General features: G+C 49.2%; 2 protein-coding genes across 6 annotated transcripts in view; both read right to left on the bottom strand.

Annotated features, from left to right (window-relative positions):
- The window catches only part of UBR4 (ubiquitin protein ligase E3 component n-recognin 4), a 95,472-nt gene extending 89,412 nt beyond the window's left edge, over positions 1–6,060 (bottom strand). For all 5 annotated transcript variants that reach the window (XM_058855327.1, XM_058855328.1, XM_058855329.1 and 2 more), the window contains exons 1-6: positions 5,915–6,060; positions 2,709–2,806; positions 1,789–1,892; positions 1,018–1,147; positions 772–911; positions 337–439 (exon numbers count right to left, since the gene is read on the bottom strand). In XM_058855327.1, coding sequence (XP_058711310.1) covers positions 337–439; positions 772–911; positions 1,018–1,147; positions 1,789–1,892; positions 2,709–2,806; positions 5,915–6,045 — 706 coding nt within the window. In that variant the 5' untranslated portion in view covers positions 6,046–6,060. The remainder of the gene's footprint in view (positions 1–336; positions 440–771; positions 912–1,017; positions 1,148–1,788; positions 1,893–2,708; positions 2,807–5,914) is intronic.
- Positions 6,061–6,728: 668 nt separating this feature from the next.
- Positions 6,729–19,751, bottom strand: EMC1 (ER membrane protein complex subunit 1). Its single transcript, XM_058855343.1, has 23 exons — positions 19,591–19,751; positions 19,371–19,495; positions 19,144–19,209; positions 18,149–18,242; positions 17,406–17,534; positions 17,174–17,300; positions 16,748–16,897; positions 16,281–16,448; positions 15,883–15,954; positions 15,431–15,490; positions 15,092–15,214; positions 14,783–14,879; positions 14,003–14,119; positions 13,018–13,217; positions 12,645–12,794; positions 12,162–12,323; positions 11,800–11,919; positions 11,469–11,606; positions 10,966–11,139; positions 9,419–9,629; positions 8,916–9,000; positions 8,288–8,417; positions 6,729–7,607 (listed from the first exon to the last, which is right to left on the bottom strand). The coding sequence occupies exons 1-23, from the start codon at positions 19,707–19,709 to the stop codon at positions 7,428–7,430; spliced, it is 2,997 nt and encodes a 998-aa protein (XP_058711326.1). The 5' UTR covers positions 19,710–19,751; the 3' UTR covers positions 6,729–7,427.
- Positions 19,752–19,769: the final 18 nt, after the last annotated feature.

Below are 19,769 nucleotides of genomic sequence, written 5' to 3'. Positions count from 1 at the left end.
ACAAAGCTGTGTCCATGTCACAGGTCCTGCTGGTGGGACTTGATGATCCCAAAGGTTTCTTCCAACCCTAACAATCCTGTCATTCCAACCCACATCTACTCAACAATCCATCCCAGAAGGTATTTCATACTGCCCACCTCATTTACCCCTCCAAACACAAATTCACTGAGCTCATCCCTGCAATGAAAACTCCATTCCAGCACAACCCCCCTTGGCAATCATCAGGGAACCCTTTAGGTCAGAGAGTTTCTTCCCCCTCAGAGCTGTGAGATGTAGCACTGGAGAGACATTTCTCCAGTACTTTTTTGGCCCCAAGCTAGAGAAGCTGATTCTCACCAAGTTCTTGCAGGCTGGCCACATTCTGAGCAATGAATATGCTCTTGGTCTTTGTTGCAGATGTTTGATCTGTGGCAGCTTGATCCTCGCTCTCTCCTTCCACCTAAAGCAAGCACACACTGAATTTATTATGGAGGCACTAAAAACACATGGAATTTCTCTAAGCCTCTACACAGAAGCAAGGTGTACCAGCAGCACAACTCCAAACAGCCATGGATATCACTGAGCATTGCATTCCATGAGGAAACAAATCCAGTATTGCCAATACAGCACAAACAGTATTTGGTTGGTTGCTGTTTATCCCACAAAAGCAGCGTTTATGTACTTAAGAAAGGTTCTCTTCACACCTGTGTCAAGAAGCACCACTCTGTCCCTTCCCTGCACTGAGTTAATACTGTTGAAATTCAGACTGTTTCTGTTTCAGAGGTTTTTTACCTGTGTCTCTGTTGTGATTGATGGTGATGATGAGACTCTGGGGTTAAAGACTGATGTCAACTGGTTGAGGAAGTTCATCTGCACTTCCTTCTGTCTCAGCTCTGGGCTCACCGGGGAGGCCAATTCCTTCTGGTCCTCAACTGCAGGGAGAACAACAAACCCCCATTTCAGAGAGCAAACCTCAGCTTTCCTGTGCCTGCCCCCAGTGCTGCAGTCAAACACACGCAGCTCAAGCCCCCTCCCTACCATCAGAGAGGGTTTTGACAGTCTGAGGCAGCTTGGCTGATTTCATCATCGCTGTGAAGGTGATGATTTCTGTCCGGTCCAGGCGGCTGCAGCCCGTGCACAGCCCCTTGATCAGCAGAATGAGGTGTTTCTACAGAAAACAGAGACATCAAGTACCATTTCAACTCTCTCCATTCCAATCCCTCTTCCATATCGTTTACTCTAAGCAGATGGATTAAGAGTAATGCAACTTCAGCTAGTGAGGCCACTGCAGCAGCTCTGAGCCACTCTGACCTCCCCCAAGGATCAAGACACATCCCAGACTGCAGGTTATCCAGGTCACTGACACTGCTTCCTCTGGAAAACACCTGGAAAAGCTCTCTCTGCTGGGACACACTACATTACAGGAACAATCCTCACAGGCCTTCCTTCTGTCAAATTTATTTAAGCTTTCCCTCAAGACAGAAATACAAGCAGGCAAGAAATATCTTTAAAAACTCAACAGATAGCTGTGATCCAGGTTGTTGCACAAAACCAAGCCAGAAACTGGATCTGAATTAACCAAGGCCTCAAGTCATCTTTATTTTGTGAGCGAGCTTTGATTCCGAGCACAGAACGCAGAGGGAAGATCCAGCAGAAATCAGAGTCTACCAAAGTGTACACCTTAAATATTTTGAGAGCTTCATTAATTTTGCTTTATGCATTCAGCATTAGAGCAGATTATTTCAGAATTAGAGCCCAAAGACCATTCTCACACTGAGGCTGGCCCAGGAGGTCCAAACCTGTGCTCACCTGTGAAACAGCACATGCTTCGTCTGGGTTCTCAAGCCGCAGCAGGGAGAATTCAATCAGGACTTTACAGGCAGCTGCCACTGACTGCAACTGGTTTCTGGGTACTGAAAAAAGCAGATCCTTGTACTCAGAGTAAGTTTTAAAACAGTCCAGTCTAATAAACTCCCAGTGCTGTCAATAAAGCAGGATGCCCTGCAGTGTGGGTACATGCTCTGTCTCTCCCACCTTACATAAATGCAATATAAACTCAGTCTCATTACAGTGTAACCCAAGAAATGTCAGCAAAGTCAGGATAATTCCTTCTGCCAGGCAGGAATTCAGACAGATAAAGCAGTTTCCCCAGCAACATTATTTAATGCTGACAGAAGTGCTGAAGAACATGAAACAAGTTCACAAAGCCCGTTTTTTGTTGAAATTGCTAAATTGTCAGCCAAAATAACAGAAAATATTTTGAGTCACAATGTTTTGATCATTAACTCCAACACAGTAACGTAGCTACAAAAGCCCTGAATGGTTTGGGTTGGAAGGGACCTTAAATCCCATTAATCTCACACACATTCCACTAGATCAGGTGGCTCCAAGCCCTGTCCAACCTGACCTTGGACATTTCAAGGGATGGCAGTGCTCTAACTGCTGAAGGATAATCTAAAAACCCTGAACACTGATTTAAACATTTGACCAAAAATTCAGTCAGGTCAATGAATAAAGAGACAAAAAGGCAACGCTGTCCAGTAGTTGGTGGCCAAATACTCCCATCACCAAGCTTCCTTTTCCATCAGAGCTGACATTTCATGGTACAAAAGCCAGCAAAGTCTGATTCAGCAAGAAGGCAAAAAACAAACACAAAAATCAACAGCTCTGATTTGCTTTGACTGCATCCAGTCATTGCACAGGAGCAAGAGAAGCAAAGGAACACTTACTGAGACCACACACAGTAGTGATGTAGTGTGTGGAAAGTGCAACAAATGAGGAGTAGAAAGGCTCGTACTGCTTGTCGTGGTGCAGGATCTCAGATTCACTGCAATGGAGAAGGGGACAGAGGTCAGCCAGAGCCAGCAGCACCACACACCACCCCAATGTGTCCAGTGACAAGGGGACAGCTCTGGGGACACAACCCTCGTGTCCCCAGGACTGAGTCCTCCAGCAGCAGCCAGATCACGGCACCAACATCGCAGGAAATGTAAGGAAATATTGTGCTGCCAGTGTTTCTCCTCCACAGCATCAACAGGTCAGGCTCCACCAGCCACACTCCCTGCCAGAGGCTCATTAACCTTTAAGTTGTTCTAAACTCAGCTGCCCAGAGAGCCTGGACTGTGTGTTCTGCTAACGCTGGCAGGATTTGCCAGGCCTGGAGCACAGGCATTCCCTTCCTGTCACAGCACTGAGGCAACTGGAGCCTGTGCAAGTCTGCAAATCAAACCAGAACCAGAGCACAACAGCGCCTGTGAGCAGCTGGGGAAGGATTTGGGCAGGTGAGGCAGAGCCCCTGAAGCTTCTCAGCTACACTCACTGGCCTCAGGAAGGACAGGTTATGGCAGAGGTGACCCCTTAAAGGTGTCCCACCACATCCCAGCTGAACAGACACACAGAACACAAACTGCTGTGCCTCCACACCTCCTTCTACCTCTCGTTTTTCCTGTGACAACACTAAGGGATGTGCCTATCTGCCTCAAAAATGATCAATTTACTTTCTTTCACATTTTCATGCAGCGATGTGAACGAGCAAGAAGAACAATTATTAGACTCAGCTTCACTTTGCCTCTCCAAGCCAGGCTTCCCCACCTCTGGGACAGAGGTTATCTCTGGAGGGCAGCAGCCCATGGCACAGTCTGTACCCAGCTCCAACCATGATTTCACCACTCCCTGCTGACCTGAATAAAGCCCAGTTTATGCCCAGTCACCTTCCCTTTTTCCACCCTAAGCCATCGTTTCCAGCTGTAACAGGAGGTGCAGCTAAAAGAGAAACAACTCTGGAACAGAATCATTTCTCCACAAAAACGAGCAGAAAGAAATCAGCTTTGTAGCCTGATTCCCTAGGTCTGAGGTTTTATTTAGTCTGCCTAAAAAGCTGAAATAGAAAAATAGAAAATTAAGAGAGAGGCTTTACTGGAAAATATTCAACAGCATCACATGATGGAGTTCCAACACCTCAGGCCTCACCTCACCCTCTCCTGCCAGAGCTGCTCTGGTGAGGAACGAGCCCAGAGACTGAACATGCAAAGCAGTCTGTGCTCTCTCCTTTTCAGACATTCATTTTGCTCACCTACTTCTCAGGCCCAACTCCAAGCCAGCAGCAGTAGATGTACCTAAGTGTTGTTAGGAGAACAAATTAGAACAATTTGGGAATAACAGAGTAGAGGAGAGGCTGACAGCTCCTAAATTACTGCACAGGTCAAGCTGTGCACCACACACAGTGCCCACAGGGTATGAAGAACACAGAGGTGCAGAATCCAGCATGAGATAGGGATTGGGCAATGGGAGGTTTGAGTTCTACTAAAACACTGTGGATGTTATGATAGTGTAAAGCAGAAGGCAGCAGGCAAGTGATCAACACCTTTCCAAGTCAGCATTTCCATCATTTATGTCAAATAAGGGTTTAATTTCTGTCAATTCTTGAAGACACCTGCTAACAGAGCAATACCAGTAACCTGATGATGCTTAAACTTATAAATGAAATACCAGACTAGTTAAAAAAAAAGGGATTATTGATTTGTTTTGAAAAGAATAACACTGGTGATTTCACTGTCATGGCACCAAGTTTATTTAAGGGGAAATCCAGCTACTTTGGGGTTGGCTGACACCATCAAGGGCTTAACAGCTGCCTTCTAAAAATAACTTGAACACATAAAAGATTTTCTGCGAGAAATCTAAAGATAGATTCTTGTTCAGCACGGAAAAGCACAGCTCCAGACACCAACAAGTTGTATTTATTCCTTTGTCATTCAGCACACCACACCAAGGCACAAAACAAAAACCAGCATCCTGCAAGATCCCAAATCCTGCCAGGACATCAGGCACACAACTCCAACCTCGGGCAGAGCTGCCTGAAGGCAACAAACCTCTGTCTCAGGTGGAAAACAGAACCAACATCACCTCTAAAGGAGGAAACAGCCCTCTGCCAGAACTCGAGTGGATCCACTCGAGTCTCACTGGGATCTTTTGATGAAACACTCCAGTAATGAACTTTAGGCACAGGGACAGCAGAGCTAGATGGGGAAAAGTGCCACTGGAATGGTCCCTAAAACAAACTAAAAACCAAACACTAAAGCCTAAAACAAACACTGGCCAAGGAGCTGCCCAAACCCATCAATACCTGCACAGCTCCCGGGGGAACAACTGCTCTGTGTGTGCAGGCACAGAACTCCTCAAATCAACTCTCTGAATCTCAAACATCCACTGCACACTCAGCCCTTCTACATTAAACAAAACGCCACTGGGTTTTATTTCATCCTCTTCCTCAATGCGTTGTTTATTTCCTAACAATTTATTGTGGCCGGGGTTATATCTCTGTAACTGAGCATGATGCTGTGGCATTCACGTCTCGTGTTTTAGAGCATAAAACAAGCTGTAAGTTGAATTAAGTAGCTGCGGTGGGCACTCTTACACTCTGACTCCAACCTGTGTGGTTAAGACAAGAGAGAATTGATTTGGTTCTGCTTTATTTCGACTTAAAACAGGAGAAGCACTGCAGTGGTAAAGACAGAGAGAAGTCTGGTCCCCGCAGAGCCCGGTGAGACAACACTTCCCACGGCCCAAGCGGCCAAACTGTGACACGCCTGGACAAAAGCAAAACCACAAGAACAGTCCCGAAGCCTCTCGGCGGGCGCCTGTCCGAGGTGCTGCGGCCGGGCGAGCACCCTCAGCCCGTTATGGGCCCCGAGGGCACCTCCGGGAGCTCCGGCCCCGGGACAGCGGCAGGAGCCGGGAACGGAGCTCGGGGCTTTTCCCGGCCCCGCCGCTTGCCCTGCTGGGCACCGAGCCGGGCACCGAGCCGGGCACCGAGCCGGGCACCGGGCACCTCACACCCAGCCGGGCCCCGCCTCAGCCGCTCCCGCAGCGGCACCCCCAGCGCTCCCCCTAAGCGGGCGACACCGAGGGGCGGCAACCCCCGCCCGCGCTCCCTCACCTCTCGATGACCGAGGCGAGCAGCTGCGGCAGCTCCTTCATATCGAAAGCCGAGTAGGACGCGGAGAGCAGCGGCCGCACGGCCACGTCCCAGCCGGGCCCGGCCGCGGCCCCCGCGCCGCCCGCCGCCATCTTGGGCTGCGCTGGGCCGGGGGGGCCGCGGCGCGCACAGCGCCCCCTGCCGGCGGGGCGGCGACCGTGCAACGTCGCGCCGCCCCATTGGCCCGCGGCGCGGGCGCGTGCGCACTGCGTGAGTCAGCAACTTTTGGCGCGCGGCGCGTGCGCGGCGCGGGGAAGGCGGGGCGGGGGTTGCGCATGCGCAGTGTGTGCCCCCCCGCGGGTGTTTAGGGGTGAGGGAGAGCTCGGAGCGGACTGAAAAAATCATCTAAAAATCACCGAAATACCGGAATAGCGAAGAAATCCTCCGATTCGAGAGTCCCCCAAAAGACGTAAATAAGGAAACAAACTGCCCCTGTAACTGCCAAAAAAAAATTTCCCACTTAAACAGCCAAAAATCCCCACTGAACTAGCTCAAAACCCACTGAAATAGCCCCAAAAATCCCAGTGAAATAGCCCCATAAAACCGCTTAAACTGCCCCAAAAACCGCCTCAATGATCCCCAAAAACCACCTCGATAGCCCCCCAAGACTAACTTAAATTGCCCCCAAACCCATCTAAATAGCCCCAAAAAACCCACCTAAACAGCCCCACAAAATCACTTAAATAACTCCTAAAAACCACCTAAATAGACCCACTTAAACAGCCACAAAATGCCCACTAAAACAGCCCAAGGAACACTTCAATAACACAGAGTCGCTCCCTGCTCCGCAGCTTTATTTTGGGATGTGGACATGGAGGGATACGGCCTCTCCTGGGGGAATAACTTGATGCCAAATTGGATTTTTAGAATTAAAATCCACAGAGCTCAGAGCCCTGATCCTGAAGGAAATGCTGAGAGGCTCCTCCCCTTGAACCTCCCCACCTTAACACAAAAAAATGCAGGAAAATTTAGAAACAAAAATCTAGAAACAAATGGGAAGGAACTGTTGTTGTCGCAATAAATAAAGAACACGGAGAGACTTGAGGTTCAAATTCTTCCCAGTGCTCTGCAGATCTGTCAGTGGCTCCACGAGGCAGTTTCCCACTGAGAAACACCCAATTCCCAGCATTTTTCCTTGGGAATTCACCCAAGGTCTCTTCCTCACAGCAGGAGTTTGCACATCTCCGCATCCAAGCCTCCTCCCTGCCAGGACAACACATCCTGAGTATTCTCTTCACCAACATCAGGGAGATTTGGGGACTTTAAGGGAGGATTGGGACCATTTTTCAGTCAGAACAGACTCAAAAAAAAAAAGTCTGTGTTTTTCATCTCTCGCGTTTCTCCTCACGGGAGACGCGTGGGCAGTGCGGGTTTTGTTCCAGCAGCAGCTTTTCCTCACAGATATCTTCCAGCCAAATGGAACAGAGGAGTTTGGATGCCTTGGGAGGGCTGAGATCCCGGAGTGGGATCTCCCTCAGCGCCAGGCTCGGTTCAGCAGCTTCACCTGGGCCAGTCTCTTGGTGATCATGGTGGCAAAGACCAGCCCGAAGAGGACGCTGCTGATCAGAACGTAGTCGTAGTCGTCCTTGAGCACATCAAACTGCTTGGAGGGGTACACCCGGGTCTGGAAGATGTCCAGCCCGTAGGCTACAACCTGCAGGGCACAGATTAGGAGCTGGGGATGCAGCTTGGAGCACGAAACCCCAAAATGATCACTCAGGGTTCAGGTTCTGGTGGAAAGGAGCGATGTTGAAGCCGCGTTGTGAGAGTTACGGAGCTCCACAGGCTGTGGATTGGGATCCACCCCCAAATTCCACACTGAGGATTGGGACCCACCCCCAAATTCCACACTGAGGATTGGGACCCACCCCCAAACTCCACACTGAGGATTGGGATCCATCCACCCCCAAATTCCACACTGAGGATTGGGATCCACCCCCAAATTCCACACTGAGGATTGGGATCCACCCCGAAATTCCACATTGAGGATTGGGACCCACCCCCAAATTCCACACTGAGGATTGGGATCCATCCACCCCCAAATTCCACACTGAGGATTGGGATCCACCCCCAAATTCCACACTGAGGATTGGGACCCACCCCCAAATTCCACACTGAGGATTGGGATCCATCCCTAAATTCCACACTGAGGATTGGGATCCATCCACCCCCAAATTCCACACTGAGGATTGGGATCCACCCCCAAATTCCACACTGAGGATTGGGATCCACCCCCAAATTCCACACTGAGGATTGGGACCCACCCCCAAATTCCACACTGAGGATTGGGATCCACCCCCAAATTCCACACTGAGGCATCCCCCCTGCACTCACCAGGCACGTGGACTCGAGGCCAGAGGGGGCTGTGTAAATGCCCCTCATCCTGGAGATGGTCTGGTTGTAGTTGATGAACCTCTCGGCGTGGATCTGCACGTCTGGTGAGTAGGGGATCAGGTTCTCCTCTCTGCAAGACACCACCAGAGACCTCAAACCCCACAGCATGCCACCAGTGACTCCTGATTATCAAAAGCTAAGCTAAAACAGCAAATTTGGAGCTTTTCCCAGTGCAGACTCATTATTGGTGCAGGATGAAAATCAAATGGATCAGCTGGGTCAGGCTAAGCTGCAGCTGTCTCCTTCAGGGCTTCCAAAGTTTTACAAGCAACTCCAAAAAAATTCCAGCTCCTCTGACTGCCCCTCCCTGAGAACACAGACCCCAGGATGGTTTAATGACACTGACAAATGTATCCCACCATCACAGACTGGGAACAGGAGCACAGAACCCTTCAGGTTGGGAAAAGACCACGAGTCCAACCTTGGACCTGAAGGAACTTCCCTTCATTCTGAGCCAAGATTCCTCTGAGTCCAGCCAGGACGAGCTTTTCCTCCTCACACAATTTGTGACACACAAAATCCAGCCCTCTGCAGAGCCCAGGAAGAGAGGTTCTCACTCCTTGCCTACCTGCTCTGCTCCGTCGGGATCTCCGGGCGCCGAGGGTCCAGCAGGGCCTTGGGAAGGGACAGGATGGCCCCGGAGGGAAGCCCAACTGTGCAGTGAAGGAAAAGCATCCTCAAAATCCCAAAATCCCACAACAGCTGGGGTTGGAAGGGCCTTGTGGGGCTCACCCAGTCCAAACCCCTGCCCAGACAGGGTCACTCAGGAATGCATCCAGGTGGGTTTGGAATGTCACCAGATTCCAGACCTTCCCTGGGCACCTGTGCCACTCCTTCAGGAAAAGTTCTTCCCCATCTTGGGGTGAAACTTTACTGGCTTTCAGTTTATGGCCACTGCTGCTCTGGGCACCGCTGGAACGAGCCTGGCACCTCGTGGCCATTTCTGACAGCCAACAGAAACACTCTGTGCTTATCCCTGCACTTGCAGGACAACCCCCAGGCAGGATTTTTATCAGCAAAGTGCATTTTCCTTGGATTTCAGCACTCCACTTTCACGGAGCAGCTACTCACTGAGCAGGTGGCGGCTGGTGATGCCGCGCTCGGTGATGGTGGCCTCCATGGCGCTGATGGCAGAGGGGAAGATGTAGGATTGCTGCAGCACCTGGGGCAGGATGGGGCGGTCCAGGGAGCTGAAGGCTGTGGCGTTGTACTGCTCCGTGCCCTCGTACAGCTCCAGCACCGTCAACTCGTTCCGCCGGGCCTTGCTGTTCCAGTACTGGTACTGCAAGCAGGGGTTTGGGGATGAGGTTGAGGATTAGGGAAATCACAGAGGGTGGGCACAAAACTGCCCCCGTGCACGGTCAGGAACTGCCCCCGTACCAAAAAGATTTTTGCTTTTTATATATTTGTATATAAAAATGTAGGTTTTATATATTCTATTTTATTTTTATATTTTATATTATTTATATATTTTTTTATTTAGATTTTATATATTATATAAATTGTATTATATAATTATTTATTCTATGTATTTATATATATTATATAAATATATATATTTATAATATATAATATTTATTATAAATATATATTATATAAATATATATTTATACTATATAATTATTATAACATAATATTATTATATGTTATAATAAATATTATATTTATATGTGATAGATATAATATATATTTTGTATTTACATTTTATATATATTTATATATTAAATATATTTTATATATTTACATAATTATATATAAAAATATTTTGTATATTTTATATATTTATATATAAATATATAAAATATATATTTTATATATTTATATATCTATATACAAAAATATATTTTATATATTTTTATCTATTTATATGTTTACATATAAGAATTATTTTATATATTTATATGTATTTATATATTTATACATAGAAATTATTACATATATTTATATATATTTATATACAAAAATATATTTTATATATTTCTATATATGTTTATATATATATTTATATAATTTTAAATTTAATATTATTTAATTTTAAATTTAAATTTAATAAATTAAATTTAATTAACTAAATTTAAATAAAATAAATAAATATAAATTTAACAAATTTAGATTTATTTATTTTAAATAAATTTAATTTTTAGGTTTATTAAAAAACCTATAAAATTGTCATAATAAACCTATAAATTTGTCATATTAAACCTAGAAAATTGTCACATTAAACCCAAAAGATTGTCACATTAAACCTAAAAAATTGTCATATTAAACCTAAAAAATTGTCATATTAAACCCATAAAATTGTCATATTAAACCTAAAAAATTGTCATATTAAACCTAAAAAATTGTAAAATTAAACCTATAAAATTGTCATATTAAACCTACAAAATTGTCATATTAAACCTACAAAATTGTCATATTAAACCTAAAAAATTGTCATATTAAACCTACAAAATTGTCATATTAAACCTATAAAATTGTCATATTAAACCCATAAAATTGTCATTACGAGTGCATTTTGCACCGTGAAGAGCCTCCACTGCAGATCACTGCTCTTCATCACCTCACCAGCGCCCAGCTGGTGATCCCAGGGGCCCCCCCAGAGGAGCAGCAGCTCTCACCACCACCCAGTTCTCGGAGTGCACCATGTGCACAGGCCCCTTGGCCTTTTTCTGCACGGAGGAGTGGATGATCCTGCCCGTCACGCCGTCCAGCAGGTAGATCCCGATGAAGGTGCGCTCGTGGTGTGTGTCCGTGCTCTCCGTCACCACCGCCAGCAGGTTGGGGTTCAGCGACTGGGGACAAAGGAGAAACAGCTCAGACCCCCTCTCAGAGCCACAGACACCTTCCTTCTCTTCATATACTGTGAATAAATCATAAATCACCTCAAGAAATCAAGCTGTTCTTTCCCCACTATCAGACTTTGGTTTAACTCCTCCAGGAAAATGTTTTTTTGAAAAGAAACCTCCAAAATGAGCGTTTTTCTGCAGAGACACTGGTGCCAGTTAAGAAAAACTGGCACCACAGGCTCATCCCAATGCAGCAGCAGGGAATGGAACTGGGATCTTCCCATGGGATAAACACCCCCCTCAAAGAAAAAGCCAGCTGAGAGCTGCTGCAGCACCTTGTAGAGGACGCTGCGGTCGCCCATCACGCGGCCCTGCGAGTGCACGTGCTCGTTGGATCTCTTCCCTTTGACAGTCACAATCCTCTGCACCTCCGTGGGGATGGCCACCTCCCAGCTCTCCTCCGTGCTCAGGTCCTGCAGGGGAAAAAGCAAGTGGGAGCTGAGTTATCATCCTTCAAGGACGTTATCTCCAAAGATTTCCTCGCTTTGGGATTTCCCGAGTTTCCTCGGTGCGTTTTGAGGATGGATGCTCTGGTTCTGAGCGAAGGGAATTAAGATCTGCCACTATCCACAGGGCATCCAGGGAAGTGCAGTGGGTTTTCCATACCTTTTTCAGCCTGAATCCAGAGAGTTTTCCCTGCTCAGCATCAACGAGATAAAAATAGATGGAATGAGCTATTTCTTCTAACTGCCGAAGGACGTTTTTAGTGGCTGGGAAAGGTGTAACCTGGAAAAGAAGAGTTGAAACACAGCTGAAAAACAACTGATACAGACAGAAAAACACACCCCAGAATGAACCAGAAATATGATTTCCAACCTGTTTATCAAGATAAGGTCTGCCTTACCAGGATAACCTCATAGCTTTGTGTAAAAAATGCTCAATGGCATTTTTTTCCCATCTTGCTCCAAAAGGGAGGGGAATAATTAACCAGGATGTGAAGAAAACTGCCTCCAGGCAAAGCAATTTACCTTGTACTCATCATCAATCAGGAGCAGCACTTTGGCATAGTCTTGATCCATAATAGGCAGAAGCAAAGTCTGGAGAATCGGACGTTTCAGAACAGGAGGAGCTACCTGGCTTTTCTTCCCAAAGATGGGGTTAAAGACGTACAGAAAACTCATTTTGGTTTCCTGAAAAACAGGGGAAGTTTTGCCTCTTAAGTAAAAAAAAAGAAAAAAAGGTGTTTTTCTAACTGTTACTTGCTGGTGTTGACTATTCATATCCTGGTTTCATCCTGGAAATATTCTGTATGGACTCACACATTTGTCTGTAACAACCACGTTCATTTTTAAGTTTTTTTTTTAATTTTTAGGCTTCTGTGTCTGCTTCCCTCCAGATCTTTCTCCCCTGCCATGCCCACATCAGTGACAACCAGATGATGGCCAAGAGGATGGTTTTACTGCCCTGTCCTTATTTCCATGCCCAGTGGAGGGGCAGGGAAAGGGTCTCACCTTGTCCTTGACGAGCAGAGTGCACTGTGGAGGGTGGGGGAAATGGGCTGTTGTTCTCTGCACCATCAGCTTGAAGGAGGAGCCTGGCCTGACATTCCTGAGGTATTGCTTCCACAGGATGGTGCCTGAACTGCTCTCAATGCCAAAAAGCTGAGGGAAAACATGTGGGAAAGCTGAAGTTTAGGAAAACACCTCTGCACTGTATCCTCCTCTACCATACCCCAAAGAAAGCTGAGTCTTTAAAGCCACCACAAAACATCCTGTGCATCTTCCCATTATTTCTGCCCAAGCCTGGCTATAAACAGGGCTGGGAATTCAGAGCTGAGACTCTTTGCTCCAGCCTAGGAACAGATTCCTGCCCTGGCCCCCTCACCTTGCCCGAGGCAGTGACCATCACCATCATTTTCTGGAGGTTGAACTCGTCTCTGGCCAAGTTGTCAATGTTAATCTCGTTTTTAATCTGGCTCCGGGGCTTCCTGGCATCGTAGAACATCTTCCAGAGATGGGCAGTCCAGGCTTGCAGCAGGATGAGCTGGGATGAGAGTCGCTTCAGGAACATTCCCAGCAATCCATCTGCAAGTGGCACCCACGGTGACAACGGGAGGGGAACGGCACCTGTCCCACCCCAGAGCTGAAATTGTGCTGTCAAACGCTGCCATGCACAAACCTGGGGGAACTCCTCGCCTCCCCCCCTGCAGGAAGTCACAGTTGACATTTCTGTGACAAACTCTGGCATTTATCAACCTTTCCCAGTCCACACTCACTCCAAAATATGCCTTGATCAACTGAAAGCAAACCTGCATGCAGAGGATTTTGTGTTCCTCCCCCTGTGCCCACCAGACCTAGAGAAATCCCCTCTGCACCCAGAGGAATTAAAAATGTTTAATTCTGCCCAATTAATGTCTTAAAGTAACCAAAACACTGGGTTTCAACTGAGGGGAGCAAGCAGAGGGGAGCAGTGGCAGGAGCAGAGCACACTCCATGCAGGATGGGGTTACCTTGGATGGCTGCATCCAGGACAGCAAGGAAAAGACAAAAAAAGCAAAAAAAAAAAAATAAAAAGCTATTGGAAATGAGTTTTCCAGAAAGAGTCACAGGAAACATTTAGGAGACATGGCCAAAATCCCTCCTACTGCTGCTGACTGTCTGACTGTTTTTTTAATGTAACAATGTAATATATTCGTGTCATCTGGATTGGATTTCTAAAGTTTAGACAGAAAAGGGTTTATTTCTGCTCATTTTAACTGGCATCAATAGGGATTTAAATTAATCTCTCAGCTCAGAGTAAACAGAAAACAATAAACACATTTATTTAGGAAGGAAAACACGCACACAGAGGTAATTCTGTTAAAACTCACCTGCTTTTTTTCCAAATTCTCCCTCCAGCTCAGCCTGTGCCCCTGTCAGAGGCAGATCCACCATCTCCAAGCTTACCACCTCTGCCAGAGACTCCTCTCTACTCCACACAACCTTTCCTGGAGAGAAATCAGAGCAGGATATTGGAAAAATCAACTTAAGATTTGGGAATTGACTGTATACGAGTATCTTTCAGTGCAACCCTGACATGCAGATCACCTCTTAGTGAAATGCAGAACAGTATAAATATATAATATTGTTAAATTAACTATTTCATGAAGAACAAATACTTCAGGCAACTGCATCCACTTCTGGGAAGAAAACCTCAGGATCAGTAAAAGCAATCTGGTGTTTTAAAAGGGCTACAGTCATTGAGTCTGTCTAAAATAGGAGATTCACAGTCCTGGATTTCTTCAGAGCCCCAGGAAATTCCTGTCACTGAGATGGAACTTTCAACCCCTTCTGTAAATTAATATTTTTGGTATGAGGACCTCTTCTGAAAATCTTTGAGGAAGATCTACACCAGAACTTACACTCTCATCCTACAAAAAGAGTTCTGAAATCTGCAGAAACCCCCCAAAATCCAAAGGCTCTGCCCACACAAAACAGGGCAGAATTGTTTGTGCAGGTGAAAAAGTCTCCTGTGTCTTTCATGGGACTCAGGAGAATTAAATTAACTTTTTCAGCTTCCAAGAAAAGTAATGATAAAGTGCAATCCTTGAGGAGACAGGATTTTCTCCTGGTGACTGTTAGAAAGGGAGGAAGCTGGTTCTGGGAGTCACCTGGCTGCTGGAGGAACATGAGCATGTGGTCCTCTGTCTGCACCAAGGCTCGATAGCCCACGGAGTCATCCTTCTTTAGGAAAACCTGGATGTACAGCTGGGAAAGAAAAAAAAAAATCAAAAACAAAACCAAAAAAGGCAAGGAAAACAGTGAGATTAATGATCACATCATCTCCTCGAAGAAAGCAGAAATCAGGTGAAACAAGAGCAGCAAGCAGGGTGATGCTGTGATCCCTGGAATGTTTTTCCCCTTGGCTGGAGGGCTCCCACCCTGCCAAATCAGGGTTGAAATAACCTTTCCCTGCTCACCTGCTGTGGCTTGGCCCCTCCTTGCTCCAGGCTAAAGGTGATGGTGGTGTCCAGCAACCTTTGCCCAGTTTCCACCAGGTAGAGGTTTATGTTGTAGGTTTGGTTGGAGCAGGTTAAGGAATCCTGTAGCAACGGGCAGAAAACAGGAGTTACACACACACCCCACACCAAATCCTGCAGCAGGATTCCAGCAGAATTCCATGTCCAGCACAAAAACTGGTGCTTCAAGGTATTTTTAGGCTGCATTTTTAGGTTGTACAGCTGGTTTAAGACCTCTGCTCCTGCAGGCAAAGGGATAAAATGGACTGACAAGAACTCGGGAAGAAAAGCACCCCGTACCTGCCTCCGGGCATCCTCCAGAGTGCTGCCAGCATGGAGGCCATCAGAACTTCCAGGTTTCTGAAGTGAGGATGAGAGGAGATGTAGCATGGATTCAGACACCAGTAAAGTATTAAAAAAATTAGGTTTTCAACTGCCTGACAAGTCTCAGCTTGCCTGTGACATCAGGCAGGAAATAGCTCTGTTCTATTCTGTTTCTGATAAAAATGAAGCTATGTTTGATATCCCCAAGAACTGAAATCCTCTGTGGGTGAGGAAAGGCAATTCCTTGTCCACCTTTCACAGGGCTGAAGCAGGATATTCACTGAGCTGGATGTGATCGAGCTCTGCGTGTGCTATCACCAAAATTTATCAAATCCTCCTCTTCCTCCTCTGTGGAACCCCAGTGGAACCCACCCCCAGTGCACAGCCCCAGAGCTGGGCTGCTCCCACAGGACAGGAATTGTGCTGACCAGTTCACTCCTGCAGGTCAGGACAGCGGCCACCGTCTTCTCCCCGGTCGTTGCAAAACTCACCAGAGCTGCCTGGAAAGGGAAAAAAAAAAATAGCAAAAAATCATTAGAAAAAAAACAACCTCAAGAAAACCCCAAACTCACCAAAAAGCACTTGTGAAGTAAATAAAGCCACAGTGGAATTAAAAGCAGGTAAACTGTCACAACCAAATTTTAAATTGTCTTGTTTCCCCCCCAAATCAAAACCAAAAAAGACCAATTTCTCACAGAGATGGGAACAGTTGACCAGCCACAGGTTTTTGAGCCACGATGCCCAGAGTTCCTGAGGTTTTTAGAACCTGCCAGCTGGCCCAGCAGTCTGAAGGATGTTCAGCTGCACTTGGCCCTGTCCCTGGTACCTGCTGGAAGTCCCTCAGGTGGCTGAGCAGCCCCTGCTTGTACTGCAGCAGGGAGAAGTGGCTTGGGGACAGCTGCAGGAAGAACTGAGTCCTTGAGGCGCTGGTCACGCTGGGCTGAGTGGTCAGGATCCTGGCCTGGAAATCATCTGCAAACTCCAGCTCCAGGGACTGCAGGGGACACAAGATAATGTGCTGAGAGAATTGTCCTTCAGTGAGACCCTCAGCAGCAGTCAGAGATTCCCTGAGTCAGGGCACAGAGCAGGAGCAGGGAGAGCTGAGGCTCCACTGGAGCAAAGCTCAGAAGACATCGATCCAAAAGGAATAACAAAAAGCTTTCCCACCCCTCCCCAAATTTACAGATCACAACCTCCAATCCCTCCCCAGTTCACCCACAGACTGGAGAACCAGTTCCAACCAGAACCAGCGTGGTTAAGGAACACCAGGAGTGTTCCTGCAGCAGCTCTCACCTGCAGAGGGATGTGCCTCATGTCCTGCTCCGTGTCCAGGGCGCAGACGTGCAGCGAGCGCGCGGCCGTGTCCACACACACCAGCACAGCCTCGCCCAGCACGCCACAGGAGCCCTGCAGGGCCACCAGCCACGGGGCTGCCACCCTCACCTGCACAGAGACACAGCCAGGGCTCAGCAGGAGCCTCCACAGCATCCACAGGCACACAGCAGAGTTAACTCAAGCATTTTTAGCCAAAACTGAGAAAAACTTGACTAAAAGCTGCCAGGCTAGCTCAGCTTTCAGCCAAGAAATCCCTGCTTTGGAGGCAATGCCTCAGGGAAAGGGAGGGTTCTCTGTAGCACCACAACCCACTCCTCTGCCCACCACACCACAGGGCTGGAGGCGCCTCTGCTCACATCAAATCCAGGATTTTGGCTCCTCTACCTGTCTTGTGATTTCTCCATCTTCTACGTTGAAGGTCACGACGTTCAGGTGGCTCTGGGGAACGATGCCAAGCACGTGGATCACCCCAGTGCCACGGGAATACAGCAGCTGGTACTGAGTGTTCTCACTGCAAGACATGAGGCATCACATTGCTGTTTGCAGAAGGCAGGCTCAGCTCCCTCCCCTCTGCCCCGTGCCAGGAGCTCACAGCTCTCCTTAGAGGTGTTCTCACCTTTCTGGCAGGTGTTCCACCCACTTCTGGTGCCCGTTGGACAGGTAGTGCAGAGACAGGGCCGTCTTCTTCAGCACTGCCACGTACTTCACCCCCTCAGGGAGCCCCACCAGGGCAGCCCCCTGGAAACTGAGCACAGGCACGAGGAATTCGGGAATTATTTTCCTAATTTATCCTGGGGAATGGGGGCTGGAGCATCAGGAAAGGCTGAGGGAGCTGGGAAAGGGGCTCAGCCTGGAGAAAAGGAGGCTCAGGGGGAATTTCTGGCTCTGCACAATTTCCTGGCAGGAGGGGACAGCTCAGGCTCTGCTCCCAGGGAACAGGGACAGGAGGAGAGGGAACGGCCTCAGGCTGGGCCAGGGGAGGCTCAGGGTGGATATCAGAGGAATTTCCCCATGGAAAGGGAGCTCAGGAATAGGAAGAGGCTGCCCAGGGAGGTTTGGAGTCCCCATCCCTGGAGGTGTCCAAGGAAGGGCTGGATGTGGCACTCAGTGGGTGACAAGGACAGCATTGGCCACAGGTTGGACTTGAGGGTCTGGGAGGGCTTTTCCAGCCTCAGTGACTCTGGGATTCTCTGCAAGGCTCAGGCATTCATAAAGGATTCACCCAAAATTCAGCTTGGAAACTTTCCACCTGACCAATCTTTCTGTACAATGCAAGCCCAGACCAAAACCATGACCTGTTTTTTTTCCTTCCCAGACCAGCACAAGGAGATAAAAACCAGTGCAGACAGGAGATCCCACCTGCCAGTGTCCAGAGAGGTCTCCCAGTTGAGGCCCCCGATGTTGGTCTCCCAGGAGCGCAGGATTCGCCCAGCATTGGACACGGTGATGGCATCTGGAGAGGAGGGGGATGAAAACAGCTCGTACCCAGCACCCAGGGATGGGCTCTGCAGGTCCAGCCTGTGCCCTAACGCTGGCTCCACGCTGCAGGAGCGCTGTGAGCCCCAGGATACCCTGCTCCACACTGCAGGAGCCCTGTGAGCCCCAGGATGTGCCCCTTTTACCCTGCTCCACACTGCAGGAGCCCTGTGAGCCCCAGGATACCCTGCTCCACACTGCAGGAGCCCTGCCAGCCCCAGGATACCCTGCTCCACACTGCAGGAGCGCTGTGAGCCCCGGGATACCCTGCCCCACACTGCAGGAGCCCTGCCAGCCCCAGAATGTGCCCCTTTTACCCTGCCAGCCCCAGAATGTGCCCCTTTTACCCTGCCAGCCCCAGGATGTGCCCCTTTTACCCTGCTCCACGCTGCAGGAGCCCTGTGAGCCCCGGGATACCCTGCTCCACACTGCAGGAGCCCTGCCAGCCCTGGGATACCCTGCTCCACACTGCAGGAGCGCTGTGAGCCCCGGGATACCCTGCCCCACACTGCAGGAGCCCTGCCAGCCCCAGAATGTGCCCCTTTTACCCTGCCAGCCCCAGAATGTGCCCCTTTTACCCTGCCAGCCCCAGAATGTGCCCCTTTTACCTTGCCCCACCCTGCAGGAGCCCTGCCAGCCCCGGGATGTGCCCCTTTTACCCTGCCAGCCCCAGGATGCGCCCCTTTTACCCTGCTCCACCCTGCAGGAGTGCTGCCAGCCCCAGGACGTGCCCCTTTTACCTTGTCCCACACTGCAGGAGTGCTGCCAGCCTCAGGACATGCCCCTGACCCTGCTCCACCCTGCAGGAGCCCTGTGAGCCCCGGGATACCCTGCCCCACCCTGCAGGAGCCCTGTGAGCCCCAGGACGTTCCCCTTACCCTGCCCGTGGATCAGCATGGCATCGATGGCTCCTTCCGCGGTGCCCTTGTCCACATGGCGCCACACTGCAACAGACAGGCCCAAGGGAGATGGGCGTTCGGCCCCACCACAGCGTTTGTGTGTTTGACCCCGAGCTCTGAGCCGCCCGCCGAGGCCCAAGGGCGGCGTTGACTCTCCCGGAGGAACGCACCGCATCGCCCCTCGGCCCCAAAGCGCCCCCACTCACGGATTTCGCCGCTCCGGGAGTTCAGGGCGGCCACCACGTTCTCCTCGGTGGCCACCACGAGTTTCTTCGAGCCCTGCGAGGCCTCCAAGGAGGCGAACTTAAGCTTCCCCACGTACTGCTGCCTCCTGCGTGAGGGAACGGGAGCGCCGGTGAAATGGGAGCGGCGCGGGGCATGTCCGCGGGAGCGGGGACCCAACCCGCCGGGACCCCCGGCGCTCACCAGTCGAATTTTCCCACTTGGTCCTCGTAGACGGCGGCGGCCAAAGGGAGCAGGAGCAGGAGCGGGAGGAGCAGCGGGAGGAGCAGCAGCAGCAGCAGCGCCCGCGGCCCCGCCGCCATGACAGCGGCCGCGGCGCCCGGGGGGGCCTTCAGCGCTGCGGGGCTGCCCTCGGCAACGCC

The sequence above is a fragment of the Poecile atricapillus genome, chromosome 22 (assembly GCF_030490865.1).
Source record: "Poecile atricapillus isolate bPoeAtr1 chromosome 22, bPoeAtr1.hap1, whole genome shotgun sequence".
NCBI classification, from domain to species: Eukaryota; Metazoa; Chordata; class Aves; order Passeriformes; family Paridae; genus Poecile; species Poecile atricapillus.
Note: the sequence above shows the minus strand (reverse complement) of the source record. Positions and strands in the feature narration are given on the sequence as shown.

Bases quoted from the DNA above. Each gene is read 5' to 3' on its own strand.
- EMC1 (XM_058855343.1), bottom strand. From the start codon at position 19,709: ATGGCGGCGGGGCCGCGGGCGCTGCTGCTGCTGCTGCTCCTCCCGCTG. The intron at 13,218-14,002 runs GTGAGTTTTAAC...TGCCACTTGCAG, and splicing joins AGAATTTGGAAAAAAAGCAG to ATGGATTGCTGGGAATGTTC. The intron at 8,418-8,915 runs GTAGGCAAGGAG...GGTGTCTTGCAG, and splicing joins ATCCCGACGGAGCAGAGCAG to AGAGGAGAACCTGATCCCCT.